The sequence below is a fragment of the Calidris pugnax genome, unplaced genomic scaffold, assembly GCF_001431845.1.
Source record: "Calidris pugnax isolate Ruff unplaced genomic scaffold, ASM143184v1 scaffold219, whole genome shotgun sequence".
Classification (NCBI taxonomy): Eukaryota; Metazoa; Chordata; class Aves; order Charadriiformes; family Scolopacidae; genus Calidris; species Calidris pugnax.
Genome location: NW_015094507.1, coordinates 4,041,611 through 4,065,642, shown reverse-complemented (window position 1 = coordinate 4,065,642; position 24,032 = coordinate 4,041,611). Strand labels below are relative to the sequence as shown.

The following is a 24,032-nucleotide window of genomic DNA, read 5'->3' as shown; positions in this document are numbered from 1 at the left end:
TCACAGAGACAGTAGCAAATATTTCTTCTTTAATGAGGTAGTGCTTCTCCAGTTTGACTTAGTGATTGGTGGATTTTTTTTAAACTCCTCCCCAGATACGGCAATCTAGATCTCTGGAAAAGTATTGTTCTTTTAGCTGCTGGTAGAGGTTAAATGTGTCTCTTTACATGATTTTCCAGAGCAGACATTGAATAAATGCTGTTAATGTTTAGTAAAGTGACTACATGTAGAGGCAGGCATTGTGGGCTGATCTTTGCTTCTGGAAAACCTGTGTAATGCATTACCATTGCCATAGTGAAATCTGCATGTGAAGGAATTAGTTGCAGGCTCTGGGTCATGGAAGCAGGGATGGGAGGAAGAGCTCTTGGCTATTGCTTATAACCTCATCATCAGAAAGGCTAGGAGTTAGAGCACTTATGGGGCAAGTGGAAACAAAAAATGAATCTGTGTTTTCTTACATTAAGCCTCTTTGAAATTTTTGGTTGCATTTGCCAACTCCAGAATACTTGTTTGAAATTGTTCTTGAGCTACGTATTCTTTATTGATGCTTCAATCTCAAAACTCATAAGTAATCGGCAACTTCAGTGGGATTATGCTAAATGAAGGCATAAGGCAATGTCCTTAACATACTGAGGTATTGTATGGTATGTACATGACCCCCCTCAAAGTAGGAGTCAGAGTCAGCTCCAACATGTGTTGAAAAGCATACGGTACTTCAGTCTTTCTTAGTCTCTCACTCATGTGAGCTTAGGCAAGGAATTGTTTCTCAGTGGATCATTTCAAAGGTATTTGATGAGATCTAGTAAAACCTCTTTGGCATACCTAATCCTTATCCTTTGCAAGGAATCCTTGCATCACTACAATCAGAATAATCTCTTTTTTATATACTCAGATTAACAAAGGTAATTTGTGTTCTTACTTGTCACAACACCTTGAGTGAAATAACCCAAATGGAATAGGATGCAAAGTGATAACTTATTCAAATTGTCGACTTCAAGTCATGTTTTCTTAAGTGACAATTCATGTCCTTAAGCAGTTGGTGGCCTGCATTAAATTGGATTTTGTTCCTCTTTTCTCTCTTTCATGAGCCCAGGCATATACTGGTCCAGAGAATGACCAGCTGGGCCGAAGAGTCCCGCTACTGCTGGTATTGAAGAAAGGAAACAATGCCTAAGCTGAAGGTGAAAAGACACACGTGTTCCTTCCTGCCCACAATTTTCAACAGTTCGTCAGTGTCCTGTTCTCAAAAGAAAAGAATAAAAATCCTAGCTTGTGCTTCAGTAGTGCCACTTTCTGTACCAGAGAATGAAGGCAACACATGAGATTAAAAGTAACTCCTATATTTGCTGTTCTTAGTGTCTTTGAGTCTTTGTTCCATCATACAGCGATGAGTGGACACTGCCGCCATCAGTGGAATGGACTAATGATGGCTTACAGTAAAGGCTGCCAGAGAAAATTTATTTTAAATTTGTTTTTTCTACAGTCTTTCAAGTTTGGACTACTCCTTGACTTTTATAGGATAGCCTATAGTCTTGGGATCTATCCTTAACCGTCTGCTTGGAAATTATTTGCAAATGCCAGCACTCCCAGCGTTGCAGAAGAGCATTGCCACACCAAGGAACAGTGGGAGATTTGAGACTGGCTGCACTAGCAACGACCTGGATAGACCTCTAAACCCAGAAATATACACTGCATTTATTTCCAGACTTTATTGCTGGCTATTTTTTATAGTTTTATGCATTTATTTCCTTCCACTTGTGGTTCCACAACCAGCTGTCAAGCTGCTCTGTTACCAATCAACACCTCACAATATTCAGTGAGTTTCATGGCCAGTCAATAAAAGGTGTGAGCCATTGAGCTCCTAAAGTGACTTAAATGAGAGCGTTAGCCACTGTAAAGGTGGACACCTATCTGAAGCTTCTGCAATTCTGGCCTTTTTGATGTGAAAGTGGATGGGGTGGAAAGGCAGAAGCAGGACTGGTCTCACCTTCTGTGCCTTGTTCAGGGAGTGGAGCTGTCACGCCGTTCAATGGAGGGGTGGTCCAGCGCAGCTCTGGGTGGCAAGACTCTCCTGGGGAGAGGAGAGGCTGTAGCTGAGCATCCTTCAGGAGCTGCTGCTTCAGCTCTGGGCTGCAGCTTTCCTGCCCCCTCCCCGTAGCTGGCTTCAGGGGCACAGAAGTGTCCTGAAAGCACCGGGTAAACGGCTGCTTGGTTTTTAGTTAGTAGTCAAATGCAACAGTTTTAGAAGATAAATCATTATTATCATAATTTATGTTGCTTCTTAATGGCTTTAAAATAAGATTAGCTTCCTTTGTTGCTCAGAGGAATGCAGGCATAAGCATGAGAGCCTCATACAAAATGCAGTTAAGTTGCTGAGTAATTGCTGCTGAAGTTGGCCACAGAACTGCTGTATATACAGGGGGAATGCTTTCTAACTCTTTCGTGGCTGGCTTGTTTTCTTCATACCCTTGTGGAAAGGGAAGGATGCTGTTGCTGGCACAGAGTAAGGACCAAGGGGCATGTAGTGAAATGAGCAGGAAGTGTTGCATTGCTCTCATGTGAGCCTTGGAAGCAGTCAGGTACGCTGCAGGGTACAGCCCTTGATGCTCCCTGGGCCCTGCTTGTCTGCTGTGAGATCTGTGTATATTATAATTGCTTTGCAGTCAGTATCTCAGTGGTCGGTTTGCTTATGGATTTTAATATGGAAGTACAGCGTAGTCGAGGACTGGCATAAGTTAGGACTGTTTTGTGGCAGCACAAGGTTTGCTGAGCATACTTAAAAACTGCAGAACTTGGTACAAATTAACTGCTTGGTTTTGTGGTTTTTCTTTTTTTTTTTTTTCATGTGGTTGGTGTTCTGGGCTAAGAGCACACATTGCCGGTTCACGTTGAGCTTATCCACCAAAACCCCCAAGTGCTTGTCCTCAGGGGTGTTCTCAAGCCATTCTTCGCCTGGCATATATTTGTGCTTGGGATTGCCCTGACCTAGGTGCAAGACCTTCCACTTGGCTTGTGGTTTTGTGGTTTTTCTTTTTTTTTTTTTTCATGTGGTTGGTGTTCTGGGCTAAGAGCACACATTGCCGGTTCACGTTGAGCTTATCCACCAAAACCCCCAAGTGCTTGTCCTCAGGGGTGTTCTCAAGCCATTCTTCGCCTGGCATATATTTGTGCTTGGGATTGCCCTGACCTAGGTGCAAGACCTTCCACTTGGCTTGCTAAACTTCATGAGGTTTGCACGGGCCCACCTCTCAAGCCTGTCCAGGTCCCTCTGAATGGCATCCCTTCCCTCCAGTGTGTTGACCACACCACACAGCTTGGTGTCATCAGCAAACTTGCTGATAGTGCACTCAATTCCACTGTCTTGTGTCACCAACAAAGATGTTAAACAGCACTGGTCCCGGTACTGACCCCCAAGGAATGCCACTTGTCACTAATCACCATTTGGACTTTGAGCGGTTGATCTTCTGACTCCACTAACACTTCTGAGTGCAACCACCCAGCTAGTTCCTTATCCACCGAGTAGTCCATCCATCAGATCTGTGCCTTTCCAGTTAAGAATCCAGGATGTCATGCAGGACAGTGTCAAACGCTTTGCATAAATACATGTAGGTGACCTCTGTTGCTCTCCCCTTATCTACCAACACTGTCATGCCATCATAGAAGGCCACCAAATTTGTCAAGCATGACTTGCCTTTAGTGAAGCCATGTTGGCCGTCACCAGTCACCTCCTTACTTTTGATGTGCCTTAGCAAAGTTTCCAGGAGGATTTGCTTCATGACCTTGCCGGTCACAGAGGTGAGACTGACTGGCCTGTAGTTTCCCAGGTCTTTCTTTTTCCCCCTTTTTGAAAATGGGGTTATGTTTCCCCTTTTCCATTCAGCAGGAACTTCACTGGGCTGCCATGATTTCTCAAATGTGAATGATAGTGGCTTAGCAACTTCATCTGCCAGCTCCCTCAGGACCCCTGGATGGATTTGATCAGGTCTCATGGTCATACGTACCTTCATGTCCCTTAGTCTTGAACCTGATCTTCTCCTATAGTGGGCGGTTCTTCATTCTCATAGCCCTTTTTTTTTGCCTTCTGCAACTTGGGCGGTGTGGTTAGAGCCCTTGCTGGTGAAGCCTGAGGTGAAAACGTCATTCAGTACCTCAGCCTTCTCCATATCCTGGGCGACCAGGTCTCCTACTTCCTTCCAGAGAGAACCTGCATCTTCCTTAGTTTTGCCTGCCTTTCTGACTGACAAGTTTTTCTTGTTGTCCTTGATGTCTCTGGCCAGATTTAATTCTATCTAGGCTTTAACTTGGCTAATTTGGTTCCTGGCCACTTGGGACAGTTTCTCTGTATTGCTTCCAGTTTACCCGTCCTTGCTCCCACCCTCTGTAGGCCTCCTTTTGCTTTTGAGCTTGTCCAGGAGCTCCTTGTTCATCTATGCAGGCCTACTGGCTTTTTTGCATGACTTCTTCTTTCTTAGGATATACCATTCCTGAGCTTGGAGGAGGTGATCCTTGAATACTAACCAGCTTCCTTGGGCCCCTCTCCCCTCCAGTGCTTTTTCCAATGTTACCCTGCTAAGCAGATTCCTTGAGATCTTTAAAAATCTTGAGATCTTTTTTTTTGGAGATAGCTTGCTTTGTTGTTGGAAAATAGATCCGGGATGAGACATTTTGTTGGAAGAGTGCTTGCTACAAACTTGTACTGGAGAAGAGCATGCTAGCTCTTCACATGGTGCTTATCTAATGAAAATTTGTGCTGTAAGCCAAATAGAAAATAAAGGCATGGTCTATTTGGGGGAAAAAATTCTAGCCTTGCATGAAATGTAAATATACAAGATGTTTAAATTTATTGGCTCCTCCTCAGGTTGTTTTTGCTTCAAAACCAAAAATCCCAACAAGTGGGTTTACTGTTTTTAGACCCTTGTGTATCTTGGTTGTGCTTTGACTCTGTGTTTCGAGTTCAGAATGCAGAGCTGGTTGTTGTGTTCTGCTCTCTAAATTTTTATTTTGTCTTATTTTTTGTAGGCTCGAAATGTCAACTCGGGTGAGCTAGCAGCAATTAAAGTAATAAAACTAGAACCAGGTAAGTGTTTCTCAACTGAAATAGGCTATGAAAACCAAATATTTTCATGCTTAAGATATAATTCTACAAAATAAATTGAGTCCTCTGACTCAAATAAGGGATAATTGTTGCCTTTCAGTGTAGGACAAAATACACTGTTCTAAAAAATAATGAGCATGACAAGCAGAATGTGAGAGGAGGAAAGGTAACTGGAGAACATTTAAAGGAAAGTTGAATAAGATTTCAGTGAGAGTTGTGGTTATTTTGTCTTAAATACTATGTTTTCAAGCCATGTGATACAAAAACCTGTGTAGAACAAAAGAAATAGGGAAGACAGCAAGGCAGAAAAGAACTCACTTGGAGGGAGGAATAAAAAGAAGGAAGGGTGAAATAAAAGGTGAGCATTAGTATCCAGGAATTGAGCATATTTCCTGGAATTCTCTTGGGGACTGATTGGGACTTCATTGTATGCTAAATTTATGCTTGAACTGTGCTTATGTTGGGATGTCACAAAGTGCATGTGCCCTGCAGATCAGTTATCAGCCTGCGAGGGCTGGTCTGTCAATATGGCTAGACTTGTTGAACCAGAGTACAGTAATTTGGGAAGTAAAATGCCTTTTTGTTTAACTTGTAACTGTTGAGGGTGAGGAAATATCTGAACTGCTGCTTGGTTTGATCCTTAAGGTCTATGCAGACAAGAAGGGAAAGAAGTTGCTACTTTTTTCCATTTTTAACTCTTAAAATTCTGGAAGTGATTAGAAATGTTGTGTTTATATAATGCATGCACATGTGAAAATGGAGGACAGTACGTTACAGTGTGTTACTATGTAGTTCCAAAAACCTATGTTCATCACATTTCTTTTATTCACACTGAAAGCTGTGGTCTCAGGTTATTTTGTCTAGTTCTGCTGCTTTGGCTTTTGATGTCAGTTCCCATTGCTGGAGTACTTGGCTGTGCACAACGTGGGTACCCGTCCAGCTGAGATGAGCAGCCGTGCTGTGTCTGCCTATGGGACTGTCAGGATAAAATGGAAAAAACATAGGGCTCAGCAGACTCAGATGACATCAACCTTTAAAATAACGCAATGTTTTACTTAGCTACTTCCACTCTGAAAAGCATGAAGCGACTTGGTTGAAAAGAGTGTTGTATGGATTGTGCCAAGTAGGAGTCGGAGAATCATGCTCTGTGTGTGCTCTGAGCTGTGGCCAGAGCCTGGGGGTGCAGCGGGAGTAAGTTGCCCTCATGCTGTGCTGATGGGGCCCACAACTGGCATCTTGCAGCTGAATCCAGTATTTGTAGCAGCCTTGGGATGGTGCACAGAGAATGTGCTCTCACTACCCTCTGTCTGCTCAGAGAGCTGCTCCTCTCTGGTGTTTCCTGTTGTGGTAGAGGCTTGACTCAGCTTCAGATGGGCAGTGTCCACATTCCAGAAGCGCGGCACTGGTTTTCTTTGCCAGTTTTGCAGACTGGGGGAGAATGTGAAGACTAACTTACAACATTTAGGCCCTTACTCTAAAGCTGATGCTACATTAATATTTTGGATGCAATGAAAACACAGGTCAAATACTGGAGGAATTGTGTCCTTTCATAGAGGTACCTGTCTGTATGTGAAAATAATTTCTTGTTTGCTCTTCAGTATTTGCATGTTTAAAGGTCTACCCATGATATAGCAATACACCACAGAGAGTAGACAATCTGTTGTGATGTTAAACTTACACTTGTGGCTTGAAATTTACTTTCAGTTAAATAAAATACTGGATAGAAATCCAATACTAGAATATTGGATTTCTGATTAAAATGTATCAAATGGTTAGGTCGCCTAGGGAGAAACTTAAAATGTATTTTCTTAGGTAATAGCTGGGCCAATTCTATCAGAATTTGTTATGTTACATTTGAAATTTATTAATGGTCATATTTGAGAAGTGATTTTGGGTTGTGAAAGTTGATAAATATGAGCATGATGTCTATGTTCAACTTTTTAGGCAATAACTTTGGATTCTGGTTTAAAAGCTCATTGAAGTAGTGCTGAAGTGTGCTACAGCAGTACACTGAAAGAAGAATTTTGCCATATTTTGAATTTTCCTGTTTTTTTCAACTTAAAGAATTTCTTAAGTTATTCATGAAGTTAAATGGTTATTTTAGGCCTTCAGGCTTGTTTCACCTATGAAGTCCTTGAGGTAGTAAGGCAAAGTTGTTTTTTGTGACCTGTGTATGTCTAGTAACTAAGCAAACTTCAAAGAACATCTTTGGCAACAACATACCAGACAAGCTATAATTTGCCCTTATGACTTAGAAATTTTGGAGGAGCCCAAGTCTAAGATATTGAAGTGCAAAAGAGCACTTGAAAAGTATTTCTTTAAAAAATAATTTAAAAGGCTGTCAAATATGTAACCATCATTCTTTTACATTCTATATCTTTCCTATCATCTCTCTTTAACTTACTTATAGAACCTCTGCAACAATACCCTCAAAACAAAATTTTTAATTTCATACGTGATTTTTTCTATATACATATCTAGTAAGAAACTTTTATGGGAAGACAGGTACAACCGAGGTACCGGATAGTAAGGCTCAGATGAATGCCACATCCACATCAGTTTTTTATCTGGACATGAGTTAGGCACAGTCTATACATTCGTGTGCTTACCAGGTTCACTGAAGAGTTGCAGCAGCAGCATACATTAGATTACCAGGAAGGTAATCTAATGTGTGTTGGACATGGAGCCAAAAATAGCAAAGTTTTCTCATGTTTTTAAGAACCTGGCCATATACAGATGGACACAGTGGGGTCTTAGGAAAAGTCAAGTTTTGAGAAAGAGCTATGACCAATATCATAAGAGGTATCAGATAGCAGATGTGTCCATCTGGTCCAGAATGAAATTTTTTAAGAATATAGTTACTTATTGCTAAGCCCTTGCTAGTAAATACTGATTTACAGCTGTTTTATGTGTCTGTGAAACTGGTAGATAATTAGTTTTAATTACTCAAAATGTTTATTTTAGAAACATGTACTGAAAGTCCAGTTGGGATGTGAGTATGAACAAGGCCAATGAAAATATTCATTCTTCCACTTTTCAGGAGAAGATTTTGCTGTTGTGCAGCAGGAAATCATAATGATGAAAGACTGTAAACATCCAAACATTGTTGCTTATTTTGGCAGCTATCTCAGGTACAGTTTGTTTCTTTTGCTCACTTAAAAATGCTTCTCTATCTCCTTGTAAAGGACAGGTCTATAAGGTGACTTAGGCAAAACATAATTTACCAAATAGGTATTATCCGTTTGTATATTATTTTTTTCATTTACCTTAAAATCTGTTCTCTCTATAAATAATGTTTCTCTTAGGAAAATCTTTCAGTAACCATGTAGTCATGTTTCCTTGGAAATGAGCTGATGTTTAAAAGCTTTGAATTTAATACATAAATGGAAAATTACGCAGAAGTATGACAAACATGAAGAAACAGCTTGTATATATATATTATTTTTTAATTTTGTTTCAATAAAATGTCTCTTTAAATTTGCAGAACTTTGGGAGGTATAAATATTGCATAATACAAACATTATGTATTATATGTTCTCAGAACATTACTGAGAACTCTTACCTGGTGCTGGCATGTAAAATTGTCTGAGAATTCAAAATTGAATGTTATCGGGAAATAAGGAGGAAATTATTATGCTTATGAGTAGTAGTGTTATGTTAAACTTCAAGGATGATTTCATACTGAAGTACCTAAGAGTGTAAAAAGAGCCTTTAAAAAGCCCATTGGTGATTTGTTTTTTGGATTTGTTTTGAAATCTAAAAATTATTGATATTTTAGCTTTTGTCTTTGCTTTTCTCCCTTGAGCTGCAGAGTTGTTTAGGACACTTAATGTAGTATATGTAAATTGTTCTATCTCATCATTCTTTTGTAAGGTATTATTCTTACTTGTTCCAAGTACAGTAAACTCATACTCTATACAAAGTCTCAGGATTGAGAAAATTGGTGGCTAGCGTCTAACAACATTTGATATTATAGTTCTTTTTTCCCAACATATGTTTTATGCTAAACATAGTAATTGCTTGATATTCAAGCACTCAACCTTTAATGCTGGATTTTATGAATCTAATGTTGTCATAATTTCTAGACATATCATTCCATGCAATAAAAAGGTTTTAAAAGACTCTGAAAAGTTGTGATGCTCTTTATGGCAGAGGCTTCTTGTTCCTTTCAGGTATTCTCATATCTTCTGTTTGCATGGGGACAATATAGGTAGGACATGGTAGGTCTGCGTTTTGTGAAGGTTGCTAGACTCTGTTCATAATGGTAAGATGCTGAGTTACTCGTGCAGGTACTAGACTTCAGGAACTCCAGCTGAAATTCTCCATGATGGCTATCTGCTGCAGCCAAAAGCCTTTTAGCAAAACACGCCAAATGCTTTTTGGGTCTGAGTTTGGAAGATATAGGTGGTATTTTCACACGAAAAATCTTGGTATATGAAGTCTTTCAACAAAAAATTACCATCTTTGAAGGAGGAATATGTGCCAGAATTTGGCTCTTGTATTTGGAGTGCATCTTTTCACTGAATTTCACTGAATTTTTAGAGTTGGAAGGGACCATAGAGATCATCTAGTCCAACTCCCCTGCTGAAGCAGGATTGCCTAGAGCATGTCAGAGCACGTTACTCAGGACGGCATCCAGGCAGGTCTTGAAAATCTCCAAAGAAGGGGACTCCACAACCTCCCTGGGCAGCCTGTTCCAGGGCTCTGGCACCCTCACCGTGAAGAAGTTTTTTCTCATGTTTGAGTGGAACCTCCTATGTTCCAGCTTGTGCCTGTTACCCCTCGTCCTCTCACTGGGAACCACTGAAAAGAGTCTGGCTCCTTCATCCTTCAACTCACCCTTTAGATACTTATAAGCATTGATAAGGTCTCCCTGCAGCCTTCTCTTCTCTTTATTGCCAGGGCTTTGTGGTGACCTTGATGCTGAATGTCTGCATAGTTTGAGCAAACTGAAATGGGAGAAGTTGAGTGTGCCAGAACTTGGAGGCAGTGTTTGGGACTACAGAAAGCCCTGGCAATAAATGCTAGAGGAGAAAGAGAGGTCTCGTGCAGAAGCTGACTAATGCTGACCTGAGGAGTTTCTTCTCCCTGCCTCTTATATTTAGTGTCCTGAATAGTCCTGGACACTCACTGATGGGGTTCATTGCATCTTTCTCAGCATGAGTACTTTGTTAGCTTTTGTCACGCGAGTGAAAGTATTACATGCTGACAGATACAATTCAAGTCAATAGAATCTTTCTTTTGAATTATGTTCTCTTTATAGTAATTTCAAAGGTTGGTAGTGGAAGAGCTGGTCATATTAGTACTTCACAGACATAGTTTAGTGTGGAGCATGAAGGAAGTTTGCAAGAGCAAATGTGTTTTCAGAATACAATTAATTAAAATGCACTGAAAGTATGAGAATGAAGAAGAAAGCAAGGCATTGACTAGCCCATTAGATGAACACCATCTGCATGCTACAGTGAGAGAGGACAGCAGTGTGTGATTGTGTACTGCTTGCATTATTATGTATACATGTGCAGAAAGGGATCAAAGCCATGCTGTTCTGGCATACCATACCTTGAAGGATGCTTGTCTTGGCAGCCTGAATGCTTTTCTAAAGCCAGGCTGGTCTGTGAGCTGCATTATGCACAAGCTTGTGTGTATAATGTGTGCATACTGATAGTGTGTACATGTGGGGGCTTGGTATTCCAAAGTAGGAATGTCTACACTTCAGTTTTGAATGCTTAAGGTTAATTTGAAGGTTAGCCTAAATTGTACATTACTTCCATTCTGTGCAGTACTGGCAGGCTTTTTCTTTCTGTGCATGAACAGTCAATTCTTAATACTGTATATACCTCAGTCATGTTAATTATTTTTTTTTTTTTGAGAATTTGTGGAGTAGTAACTGTTTGACAGCAGCTTACAGATTGTCAGATGATAAAGCTGGCAAGGGATCTTGTGATCTCCTAAATACAATATTTGGAAGCTCCATGTCACAGTAACTGAGATTCTTAAATGGGTATTGCATATTCTGAAAGTTGGGTGGCTGGGACCCAGTACTGCCCTCCTGTAGCGCCTCCTAAACCTTCCTCCCAACCTCAAGGCCTGCCTTTGTGTGGGAATAGAGCACCTTTTTGTATGTTAAATGTCCTCCACTGCACCTGGTGGCTTTATTTGTACTTGTCTGCAGTACTGGGAAGGAAGTTATGTTGACGTTTTTCTTTATGTGTGACATGGTCTGGTGCACTCCACAAACCTGAAAGTCATTATTATAAACCTTTTTAGAAGACAAATTTAGAAGAAAGAAGTAAATGAGGAATGGCAGAAGGGAGGGCTGGGGCTCTGCAGTGCTGTTAGAAGTTACCCTGAGTTGTTTTTCTAACATATGAACTTGTGACCACGATGTGAGGGTTCCATTTGAATTTGCTTTTGGAGTTGAGATTATTTGTGTTGTAGAAGCACTGACAAATGTATCCACTTGTCTTTCCAGCTGCTTATTTTAACTAGTCACAGTGGGATCAGATTGCTTAGTATAAGTAATAAAAAGTTGCTTCTGATGACTTCTTAAGATGTCATGTGAAAACAGACTGTGAAGAAACATTATTGTTGCATTCAACTTTTTTCAAAATTTTTAGATGCCTTTTCTCATGATGCTGTATTCAGGATGGGGATGCTTTTTCCTTAAAAAACAGTTTTTCTCTTGTCTCAGGGTATCAAAATATACCTTTGTAGACCCAGAAATAAATTTCAGCAATTATAGTATATATTTAGGCACTGTCTTGTGCTCTTGCCTGGCCCTCTCCCCTTTCTTTGGTGTAGTGCTTCTTTGTCTGGGATATGGAATGGCTGTCTTTGAGGCCTCTCGTTGTCTGAACTTTTGTTTTCCAAGAATCTTTCAATGCTAAGAACAAAAAGAAAAATACCATTGTCTTCTACTTGCACTTACCAACATATTGTTCCCCATGCTTTTTTTCTATTTAGGTATGGATGTTTTATTCAGTCAAATTTCTGCCTTGCTGTTAGCCTAGGTGTTAAATTGCAGACACTAAATGGTGCTGTTGATCCTGTCTCTGTTGTGTTTGCTGTGCTTGCCATTTGCTCTGCAGACACAGTACAACTGTGTACACTGTTACTGATGATACATGGATCTTCACTTAAAGAACTTAGGCACAGTAATAAAAGGCTAGATAGTGAATTGGAAATGCAGTCTCCTCTTTTAATCCTCTTATGTTGGTTTTTTCCTTTTCTGTAGGGCTTTTCTACACTGGGAAGTTAATGCCCAGTAAGCAAAGGTGTGAGTTTACAGCACTTACCTGCTTCACGTCTCTTACTTTGCGTGTGCTCTGATGCTGTCCCAAGGCTGGTGGGGTTGTCTTGGCTTTTTCCCACTTCCACACTGCTGCTGGCATCAAACAGGATGCAGCCACATGGGAAAGAGTGGCTTTCATGAGCTCAGTGCCCCCAAAAGTGTCCCCATCTGGGTCCTGCAGGTTTATTCCTTTGAGGATAAACAAGGGACTTGCGGATGTCTATCTCTTCAGTGCTTCTTTTTCACCCTGCTGCCATTGCTAATTATGTTTTCTTTCACAGGTAGTCGCATTGCTTCTGTGTCTGTCTTTGATCAGTTATTTCAGTGGAAAGCCTTCATATTATTTAAAGCAATGCTTTAATTAAGCACTAGAAATGTATGGAGTTAACGGCCAGGGACTTCAGTTGCTTTAAACCTCTGTATTGCCTGAACAGTATCTTTTCCACCACTAGATGAAGCAGCTGGGGCGTAGCTTTGAGGACCATGTGGACTATGCACATGAAAAGGGAGGAGATCCAAGAAAGATAGTTCTTCCTTGCTACAGCAGTTACTCTAGCTGTTACCTGCTGGTGAGAAACACTTGCAATTTGCAGCTCAGGGGATAAGCTTAGCACTGACACCATTGCCCTGCAAAACAGTTCCACAAATGTTGGCATTGCCCCACAGGGGTGTCTCAGCTGTTCTAACAGACCCTTATGAATGCAAGGAGTCAGAGGAAAGCTGAAGAACCATCACCAGTCTTTCATTTAGAATCATAGAATGCTTAGAGCTGGAAAGGACTTTAAAGATCATCCATCTAGTTCCAACTCCCCTGCCATGGGCAGGGACACCCCCCACTAGAGCAGGTTGCTCAAAGACCCCTCCAGCCTGGCCTTAAACACTTCCAGGGATGGGGCATCCACAACTTCCCTGGGCAACCTGTTGCAGTGTCTCACCACCCTCACAGTAAAGAATTTCTTCCTAATATCTAAATCTCCTCTCTTCCAATTTAAAACCATTAAGGTCCATTAAGTGTCACTACACTTCCTGACAAAGAGTCCCTCTTCAGCTCTCCTGTAGGCTCCCTTCAGATATTGGTAGGCTGCTATGAGGTCTCCCCGGAGCCTTCTCTTCTCTAGGCTGAGAACAACATTTGGTTGTCCTGTGTCTCAGTCTCCCCTAAGGTGGGTGTATGTGATTTTTCTTTCTTGTGTATTTTCATGGCCACAAATGACAAGGCAAGTCCCAGTTTTTCTGCTCGCTGGAATGCCTTTCTGTGGCCACACATGGTGCATCTGTCTTACCAGTGAAAAGTACCAAGTGAAAATGGAATTTCATATCCATAGTAGAAGTACCTTTGAATTCTTCAGCCCATTGTCTATTCTTGAAAAACATGTTTTATGGAGGTATAGTGAGTCAAACTGAATTGATTCCCTTGGTAAGAGGAATCTAAAAAACTTTCCTCTGACCTCTGCCATCAAAAATATCCATAAGTATTTTTGAGGGAAAAGACTTCATCTGAGAAGACACCTACAACATGGGCTCCACTCTGCCTAGCTTTGACTAAAGCATTAGAGTTGCATTCCATTTGTTGTGAAATAATTTGAGTTCAGTGATATCCCTAGATCTTTTTGGTTTGGATTTGTTCTTTTTTCTTGTGTTTGTGTTAATTCCTCTGCTCTGAAAAAAGTGGAAGAGAAGTGAAAATGAGGATGAAGTAAGAACCCATATTTGTTTTCTCTCTACTCTGGTTTTATTACTCCAATAAACCCTGCGATGTAAAATACTCCCCTGCTGCTGGTATTTTGTTAGTTACTATTTTGACAGTGAAGTATCACATAAAGATTAATTCATATTCATTATTCGCCCTGTTCTTTTCATAGTACAGGGCTTGTTATGTTGTGCTTTATAATGTTCGAGTCCTTTGGCTTATCTTTTATAGGTGCTGTTTTCAAATTGACAGTTAATGAATGGTTTTGTTCACTTTTTAGACGAGACAAGCTATGGATTTGCATGGAGTTTTGTGGAGGTGGCTCTCTACAGGATATTTATCATGGTATGTCAAGACTGTAATTCTTTAAAATCTAAGTAAAGGTTATTTTCAAAAATGGAGATGATTACAGTGTTTTGGAATTTGAGGGGAGGAATCCTAAATTTAGTATCCATAATCACAGAATTGTCATGGTTGGAAAGGACCTCTGAGATCACCGAATCCTGAGATCACCATATGCACACAAAAGACCCCTACAATGTCAGCCACTGGAGCATGCCCTGAAGTGCCATGTATACACGTTTCTTAAATACCTCCAGGTGACTCCACCACCTCCCTGGGCAGGCTGTTCCAGTGCCTGACCACTCTCTCAGGAAAGTCATTCTTCTAAGATCTAATCTAAACCTCCCCTGCCCCAACTTCAGACCATTTCCTCTGGTCCTGTCATTATTCCCTTGGGAGAAGAGGCCAACCCCCACCTCTCTACACCCTCCTGTCAGGGAGTTGAAGAGGGCAAGGAGGTCTCCCCTCAGCCTCCTCCAAACTAAACATGCCCAGTTCCCTCAGCCTCTCCTTGTGTGACTTGTTCTCCAGACCCCTCCCCAGCTTGGTGGCTCTCCTCTGGACACGCTCCAGCCCCTCAATGTCCTTCCTGTAGTGAGGGGCCCAGAACTGAAGACAGCACTTGAGGTGAGGCCTCACCAGTGCCCAGTCCAGAGGCACCATCACTGCCCTGCTCCTGCTGGCCACGCTATTCCTGACACAGGCCAGGATGCCCTTGGCCTTCTTGGCCACCTGGGCACACAGCTGGCTCATGTTCAGCCAGCTGTCCACCAACACCCCCAGGGCCTTTTCTGCTGGGCAGCTCTAGCCACTCCTCCCCAAGCCTGTAGCGTTGCCTGGGGTTGTTGTGACCAAAATGCAGGACCTGGCACTTGGCCTTACTGAACCTCATGCAATTGGCCTTGGCCCATTGATCCAACCTGTCCAGGTCCCTCTGCAGAGCCTTCCGACCCTCAAGCAGATCAACACTCCCTGGTGTCGTCTGTGAACTTACTGAGGTGCACTCAATCCCCTCATCCAGATCATCGATAAAGATATCAAACAAGACCAGCCCCAAATCTGAGCCCTGAGGGACCCCACTGGTGACTGGTTGCCAACAAGGTTTCACCCCATTAATCACGACTCTCTGGGCATGGCCATACAGCCAGTTTTTTACCCTGTGAAGAGTACACCTGTCTATGCCTTGATTTGCCATCATCTCCAGGAGAACGCTGTGGGGGATGGTGTCAAAGGCCTACCAAAGTCCAGGTAGACAATGTCCACAGCCTTCCCCCCATCCAGAAGGCGGATCATATGGTCATAGAAAGAGATCAGGTTGGTTAAGCAGGACCTCCCTTTCCTAGACCCCCGCTGGCTGGCCCTGATCTTTTGGCTGCCCTGTACTTGCCGTGAGAGCTCACTCAAGATGATCCTCTCCATGATCTTTCCCGGTACCGAGGTCAGGCTGTCAGGCCTGTATTTTCCCGGATCCTCCTTCTGGCTCTTCCTGTAGATGGGTGTCCCGTTAGCCACCCTCTAGTTATCTGGTACCGATCCTGTTGACTAGGATTGCTGATAGATAATGGGGAGAGGCTTAGTGAGCTCTCCCTCCAGCTCCCTGAGTACCCTTGGGTGAATCCCATCCGGCCTCATAGATCTACACGTGTTCAGGTGCAGAAGCAGATCATTAGCTACTTCCTCCTGGATTATGGGAGGTTTGTTCTGCTCTCCATCCTTCTCTTCCAGCTCAGGAGGCTGAACACCCTTGGGGTAGTTGGTCTGATTACTGAAGACGGAGGCAAAGAAGGCATTAAGTATTTCAGCCTTATTATCAATGGATAATAATCCATTGAAGGTCAATTTTAGCTTATGTTTTACATAATTGGTTTGATTTGGGCTTTTTAAACAAAATTAGCTATAGTGGGGGGTTTTTTGAGCGGCAGAAGTTATTTCTTCCTTCAGTAGCTCATATACTCATATATGATCTCATTGCTACTTTTCAAAGACTGTAAAATTAGACAATATTTTATTGTAAAAATAAAAATATATCCTTATATGCTATTTTTCTTCATAGCCATTGAATTTCTGAGCTTTTGAACTTTGCTTTAGTATAGTCTGTACCACTGCCTATGGCTAGCTAGATAAGTAGATTGATTAGCATGGATGCTTTTTTCCTTAGTAAACAGTAATCTTTTGTATGTTTGTATAGCAGTAATGTCAAGAATATCTCTTTTTCTTATGCTGGGTACACAATGTGAAAACCAAAGGTGGCCTATGTATTTGCTTTAGGTTTGAGTGCAAAGAGTGGTCAAAGAAACAAGGGGCGTGTGTGAATCTATTGCATAAAGAGATGATCAGTCAATTGATTGCTAGTTTTCAAGACATAAAATCAGTTTTGAGGGATTTTATTGCCCTGGAATTAAGATTTCCTTAGGAAAGGAGTATGTCATGAGTGAGTAATGGCTCTGTGGTTCTCAGGTGATGTTTTTCAGACAGGAAATCCATCTGTATTCTAAATTGTGATGATTTTTACATGTTAGGATGTTCACATCCTTCTCTTGTTTGTAAATAGCTTGTATACCTTTTTACATTTAATGTGGGTGCAATTAAAGCACCAGTTCACAAGTTCACACCATGCTCACTGCATAGTCATTTGAGCATGGAATTGTTGATCTTTTACATCTTCGCTAGTGTTGATAACAGCATTGTGTCTAATAAGCTTTGTTATGTCCAACACCTGTAGAATAGGAAATGAGCTCATGTAACATAAATGCCTGAACAGATGTCGTACAGGAGCGGTTTCCTGTTGCAGCTGAATTTTGGCTTCTGTGCCGGTAGTTGGATTGGAATTGGAAGGTTCTTTTCTGATCTTAATTATGTTCTAAAGGGTCTTACTCCAATCGAACTATAGGCCTCTGTGATCTTAGGCCATTTAAGTTAATCAGAATTAAATTTCCTAAAATAAACATACATGACTAGAAATACATACTCTAGGTGCTAATGTAATTAGTTTTATGGGGCTTTGGAGCTTTTATTTCAGAAAAGAGAAGATGGATCTAGACATGTTTTGTAGATATATATTGTATGATGCTAATTTGTATTATGGTTGTGGGTTTTGTAGAAGCTAAGCAGTTAGCTGCTTAAATCTTATTTCATTTTTAAATCCCTACTCCTTCAGTTTCCTTTGAGAAACCCCATCCAACTTCTCTATTTGATTTCTCTGCAAAACCTGAGAACCTTGCAGTGAAGACTGCATTTCCTGGTCTTAAACCCCTTTAATTTCAGGATCAAAGTCCTGTGACTGGGGATAAGTCACAGCCCTTGCTTGCTGTTCAGTGTTTGGTTTATGTATTTGTTCAGAATGTAACTCTTTTCCTTTAAGACACTTGAGTGAAATGGGACCTTGGGAGGGAGTGGAAGACTTCTCCTTCCCTTGAGAAGCTACTGAGCCTGCTCAGAGGGAGAATTAGAGAGGATGCATGGTGTGGCAGGCCCAGGAGCAACTGTGCTGGTAGCTCATGCAGAAAAGGGTTGAGAAGCTGCAGAGAGCAGGTTGCATGGCTGCAGGGGGCAGAGAGATGGTCACATAGCAGCGGAAAGGACAGAAGGAGAGAGCAGGTTGCAAAGGGTAGAAGGAAATTCCTAGAGCTCAAAGGGAACTGAGTGGAGTTCGCTGCAGCTGGGTTAACTGGGTTAGGAAGTTAACTGGGTAGGAGGTCCAGCTCTGCATAGAAGGACAAAATGGATTTGTACAGGAGAAGATGATGTGGTTAAATCACTGCTTCTGTTTCTTCTTCCTCTTAATTACTTTGAGATTTTTTTATATGGAGCGAGTTAGTAGTTTCCATTCCAATGGGACTAGACATTTTTTAGTTTAAAAATGTTTGGTGGTCTTTGGGATGCTTAATCTGGGGAAAGTCTAAGTACATTTACTTTGAGACTTCTACGGTAAGTTCCTGTCAGTGTGAATGGAAGTAATTGAGTTACGCATTTGGAAAGGGCAGTATCTTACCTGATTTTGATAAATACTTTTTTTTTCCCCTTCCATTTCAGTGACTGGACCACTTTCAGAACAGCAGATTGCCTACGTTAGCAGAGAAACGCTACAGGTAGTGTGTTGTCAGGTTCTTGTGGTTGACTGTTAATGTAAAAATATTAAAAGCTAAAAATAAAAGGTACAAATACGTGTGATGGCATGGAACTACAGTGTTTGGATGGCTTAGCATTTTTGTCAGATTTTTGAGGATGTCCTGTATGCCTGGAAGTGATTTGATAATTGCATAACCTCAACTTATCCTGGATCATTTGAAAAAAAAACAATTGTCTTTCTGCCGTTAATTTTTTTTCTGACGGCGGGAAGCAACATATTTATTTATCCATATTTGTGGTACAAATTAGTTATTGCACATTTGAAGGAAAAATTTAAATACTCGGTTTTGCATATCCGATAGGTCATCTGTGCCAATATGAAAAAGAAAAAAATTGCCTGTGTACTTGATGTTCAAATGAAGGTCCCCAGCCTCTCCTCATAAGTATGCTAGCTTTTGTTTTTCTTTCCCAAATGAAAGGTTCAGTTCACCAGTAAAACTTAGTAAGAAACTTTTTTTGGGTGGATGTCTTGCTTCTCTGTGAGAGAGCAATTCTGGACTTCTAGTGGATGTAAATCTGTGAAATGCCATCAGTTGTTAGCTGCTGCTTTTCTCAAACACGTGTCAAGATAGTTCTGTCCCTGAGCCGGCTCTTTCCCGTACTTACCATCTCCCTGTGCCATGGCAGAGATTGCTGAGTGGTGACTTGCAGGACATGGCTTTTTTTCCCTTACAGTGAAGACTTATCTGACATCTGGAAGCGTTTTGGTTTTTGAACATTTAAACCCTTTTGTTCTTATAGTATCATAGAAGGGTTTAGGTTGGAAGGGACCTTTAAAGTCATCTAATCCAACCTCCCTGCACTAAGCAGCGACATCTTCAACTAGACCATGCTGCTCAGAGCTGTGAGGAACGCTCCTTGTCCAATAACAGCGGCTCAGGCAGTGATCAATATGAAGTACATTTTATTTAAACATTATTGCAAGAATGGGCGACCCGGCAAGCAGGCACACTGGGTTTTGGCATGTTTTGTTTTTATTCCCTGTTCTCCACTGAAATTTCCCTCCCCTGTTTCCCCACTGGCTGGATACTCCAGAGGTTACAGCCCATCAGAGACGCCTAAGACTACTTCCCTTTGTCCTGTCCCTCTTTACTTCTCACCGCCACCAAATTGCTCTTCTGCAGAAACAGGCTGTTCCTTTGCAAAAACAGTATCTTAATATTTCTTACCCCTGTTTCCCCACTGGCTGGATACTCCAGAGGTTACAGCCCATCAGAGACGCCTAAGACTACTTCCCTTTGTCCTGTCCCTCTTTACTTCTCACCGCCACCAAATTGCTCTTCTGCAGAAACAGGCTGTTCCTTTGCAAAAACAGTATCTTAATATTTCTTACAGAGCCCCATCCAACCTGACCTTGAGTGTTTCCAGGGATGAGGCATCTACCACCTCTCTGGGCAACCTCCTCTAGTGCTTCACCACCCTCCTTTTAAAAAACGTCTTCCTCGTATGTAGTCTAAATCTACCCTCTTTCAGTTTAAAATCATTACCCCTTTTCCTGTTGCAAAAGGCTCTACTAAAATGTCTGTTCTCATCTTTCTTATAAGCTCCCTTTAATACTGGAAGGCTGCAATAAAGTCTTCCTGAAGCCTTCTCTTCTCCAGGCTGAACAACCCCAACTCTCTTAGCCTGTTCTCATAGCAGAGAGCCTTCAGTCCTCTGATCATCTGTATGGCTCTCCTACCCACTCCAACAAGTCCACATCTTTCCTGTGCTGAGTACTCCAAAGCTGGACACAGTACTTACTCCTGGTGGGGTCTCACAAGAGTGGAGAGGGAGAATCCCCTCCCTCTCCCTGCTGGCCGTGCTGCTTTTGATGCAGCACAGGACACAGTTGGCGTTCTGGGCTGTGAACACATATTGCTGGCTTATGTCTAGCTTTTCATCCATCAGTACCCCCCAGTCCTCCTTCACAGGGCTACTCAATCCCTTCATCCCCCAGCCTGTGTTGATACCAGGGGTTTCCCTGACCCAGCTGCAGGACCTCGCACTTGGCTTTGTTCAGCCTCATGTGATTCACACGGGTCCACTTCTTGAGCTTGTCCAGGTCCCTCTGAATGGCATCCCTTCCCTCAGGCATGTCAACCACACCACTTTGCTTGGTGACATCTTCAAATTTGCCTGAGCATGTACTCGATCCCACTGTCTATGTTATTGATGAAGATATTAAACAGTACTGGTCCCAGTATGGACCACTTGTCACTGATCTCCATGTGGACATTGGGCTGTTGATCACTACTTGCTGGACATGGCCACCCAGCCAATTCCATATCCAGCGAACAATCAATCCACCAAACCCTAAACTTGGAGTATGGAGGAGTGTTTATGAAATAGTTAGTTATAGTGTGGGAAGATTTCTTGGTTAATGTGTGTAAATTGCTTTTGAGAAGGAAACTTGTTGCTTTGTATGTATTTTCTAAGTGGGTTTTTTTCATGGGCCCATTTTTTATGTTGTCTTAATATACATGCTTAATAGTCAGACCAAATGTAATGTATTTAGTTTCTGATATCTTCTTGTAGTTTATAATGCAGCAGTCACTTTTCCTAGTAAAAAGTCCATAAAAGTAATTTGTCCAATGTTAATTCTGCCATCCGTTTCCATGAATCTCAAGTTTCACTTGAATGCCTAAAGTTAGTGTTTGATCTCCATATTTAGAACCCCTGATAATTTAAAACAATCCTAATTTATTTTTTCAGTCGATTCTGTGATGCTGGCAAAAAAAATAATATCTGTCTTGACATGGGTATCTCCCTCCATACATTTTCATGGTTCGTGACCACAGAGCGAGGAAGATATTTATGTTTTGTTTTACCCCAGAAGAGAATTTTTGAGATGAACCTGCACTCTCAGAAGTTATGTGGCTTGCCTGTGGTTTGTCTGCTCTGTGGTTTGTCAAGCAGAGATTCGGTTTCATAGAATTCTTCCAGAATTTAAACTTAAAGTTTCTAACTTGTGTTGACTCCTAAAATGCTTTAGTGCTGTCATCAAGACCCAGAAAGGTAGCCTGAGGCTTCTGAATCCATGAACTGGAGTTCAACTCCTGTGTTAGACCCAAAGCACTGCCTGCTAGCATGCTTCTTGACTTAATTGAGAATGATAATGATACAGGAGATAACTGCAGTAGGCATCCAATGATCTGACTACTGAAGAGAAGACTGTTGGGCAATTTGAAAGTCATTAACTTGGTCTAAAAAGGTGACAGTGACCATGTCCAGAGGAAAACTTGGGTGAGGAATGTTTTTCTTACAACAGATGTGGTGACTGGTATTCTGTCCATCTATCCTGTGTTTTAGATACTATGCTACTAGGTATATTGAAATTGCAAATGCAGTTCAGATACACTGAAATGTAAGAATGCTCTTCAATCAGTGGGTCATCTAGATGATTGAATTTGATCCTAAATGTGGTAATAAAATAACTCAATTTGGTAATTAAATAAGAAATGTACTTAAAATGAAAAATATTGGACTAAATTATTATCTACATATTTTATGCAGGGACTATATTATCTTCACAGTAAAGGAAAAATGCATAGAGATATAAAGGTAAGTAAAAACTGAAAGGAATGTTCATCTTTTTAAAATAGACTACATCACCTCTTACAGGTCTTTACTGTTTTGTATCAATTTGGGGAATGTTTTTAAATATATAGGGGTTTTCTATCTAGTAGAATAAAATAAAATATTCTGCCCAAGGGAAGAAAAAAAATTATTTATTTAAAATGTATGCATGAAAATAGTTTGTTCTTTTGATTGGAGCCAAATGTGCTATTTATTTAGACCAGTGCTGTAAAATTTAGGCATCAGCTAGTGTCCAGAGCAGCATGTAGTTCAGGTGGCTGTAAGGGTGTGCTCTGTGTAGAAGGAAAAGTTTGGGGCTTCCCACACCTTTCCAAGAAGCTCAATACACTCTTCTCTTTGAACCAGCTAGCGAGCAGGGCTCTTGCTTTGGCTTCTTACTTCTTTCCTTGGTGAGCAGATTGCAGGGCTGCTGTTCTGTGTGGTTCTTAGAGACTGCTTCTGTCCCCTCCCTTGGATGCTAAAATTAGAGAGGGTACCACAAATCAAGCTCTTAACACTGACTTATTTAAAACTTCATCTCAACAAAGCTGTATCAAAAGTGGCTTGTTCAGACTCGTACACTCTGTTATAGTTTCCTTCTGGTGCTTCCTGTTAACTTCTTGCCCTAGGGTTTTACTACCTATTCTTTGCCTTTCCAAACTCTTCCTTTCTCAGACTGCAGTTTAAAATTGGCAGGCTTCCTCCTGAAAATCTGTCAGTAAATTATCACATTCCTTTTGGTTTTGTGGGGGATTGGTTTTGGTTCGCTGGTTTGGTTTTTTTCAGACTAGGGATGCAGTGTACATAGTAGCTTCAACTGTAGATGTCTTAATGCAACCTGATTCCAAGTTGTTCTCATTGACTGCGGAAGGATATTTGGGTTTTAAGCAATCATAAATATAAATTCTGAATGAAAGATTACTTTGGACACAAAAAATAAACATTTTTCATTCTACTTTGTAGAATGCAAAATCATGCTTGTAAGGATACAGTGCACAGATACTTGTTTCTAAACAAAACTGTGCTCAAATTCTTACAGTGCTTACGTTGAGAATTATAAAAAAAAAAAAAAAGCTGTTTTTATGAGCATGGAAAAATACTTCATCTGCAGGTCTCCTGGCTGTTGAATTATGATTGATTCCCTCAGTAGCTAAGTTATGTATTGAGAATATCTGTCCTGTTAGTCTTGAAAGGTGAATAAGGTCAAGAGTACGTTAACTGGACTTGTCACATTATTTACTAAGCTTCACTTATAAGGCTCATTAACTGTACTTGTGTGATGTTTGCCAAAGTAAGCTGCATTTTACTGCAGGTCTGACTTTTCCTTCTCCGAGAAAAGCCATAACCTGTAAAAACATAGTTTTTTGGAAGCCTGTCTGTGCTGCCTTTCTGTCTCGTTTATGGGCAGAGCTGCCATTTGGAGCTGTGTTTAGCCAGCTCCAGCCTTCGCTCGACTCAATCTGTACGTGGTTTTGGTCTTCAGATCATGTCTGCTCTCAGTCCTTTTATGTTGCAATTTTATGGTACCGCTTAAGGTTAGTTCCGATTATTAAGCTGAAGTGAGTGTACTTATAGCCACACAACAGTGAACCCTTCAAATCTAGCACTAACAGAATCTCTGTTACATAATGATGTAAATAGTTTTGCTAAACACTTGAATACCAGGGCAGATCCTTAAAACTATAATTATAATTACTATGGCTCTCAAACAAGACAAAACCAGCTCCTACCTATGAAAAGAAAATCAAATTATTTCCACTTTGACCTTTAGAATTCCCATTTCCTTTCAGTCGTAAACAGAAAAAAATAAGAATTCATCAGCCTAGGGAATTCATCATATTCTGCTTTTTGAGAGGGTTTTGTGTACAATGGAAACTAGTGCCATAGACTAAAGAGTACTGAAATAGAAATTAATGAGACACACCAAT

General features: G+C 41.1%; 1 protein-coding gene across 6 annotated transcripts in view; it reads left to right on the top strand.

Annotated features, from left to right (window-relative positions):
* Positions 1-24,032, top strand: part of MAP4K3 (mitogen-activated protein kinase kinase kinase kinase 3) — an 83,974-nt gene that overhangs the window by 6,295 nt on the left and 53,647 nt on the right. For all 6 annotated transcript variants that reach the window (XR_001414350.1, XM_014964555.1, XM_014964554.1 and 3 more), the window contains exons 2-6: positions 5,020-5,077; positions 8,136-8,226; positions 14,357-14,421; positions 18,451-18,506; positions 22,042-22,089. Coding sequence is in view for 5 of the 6 variants with exons in the window: in XM_014964555.1 (XP_014820041.1) it covers positions 5,020-5,077; positions 8,136-8,226; positions 14,357-14,421; positions 18,451-18,506; positions 22,042-22,089 (318 nt within the window). In the remaining variant the exon portion in view is untranslated. The remainder of the gene's footprint in view (positions 1-5,019; positions 5,078-8,135; positions 8,227-14,356; positions 14,422-18,450; positions 18,507-22,041; positions 22,090-24,032) is intronic.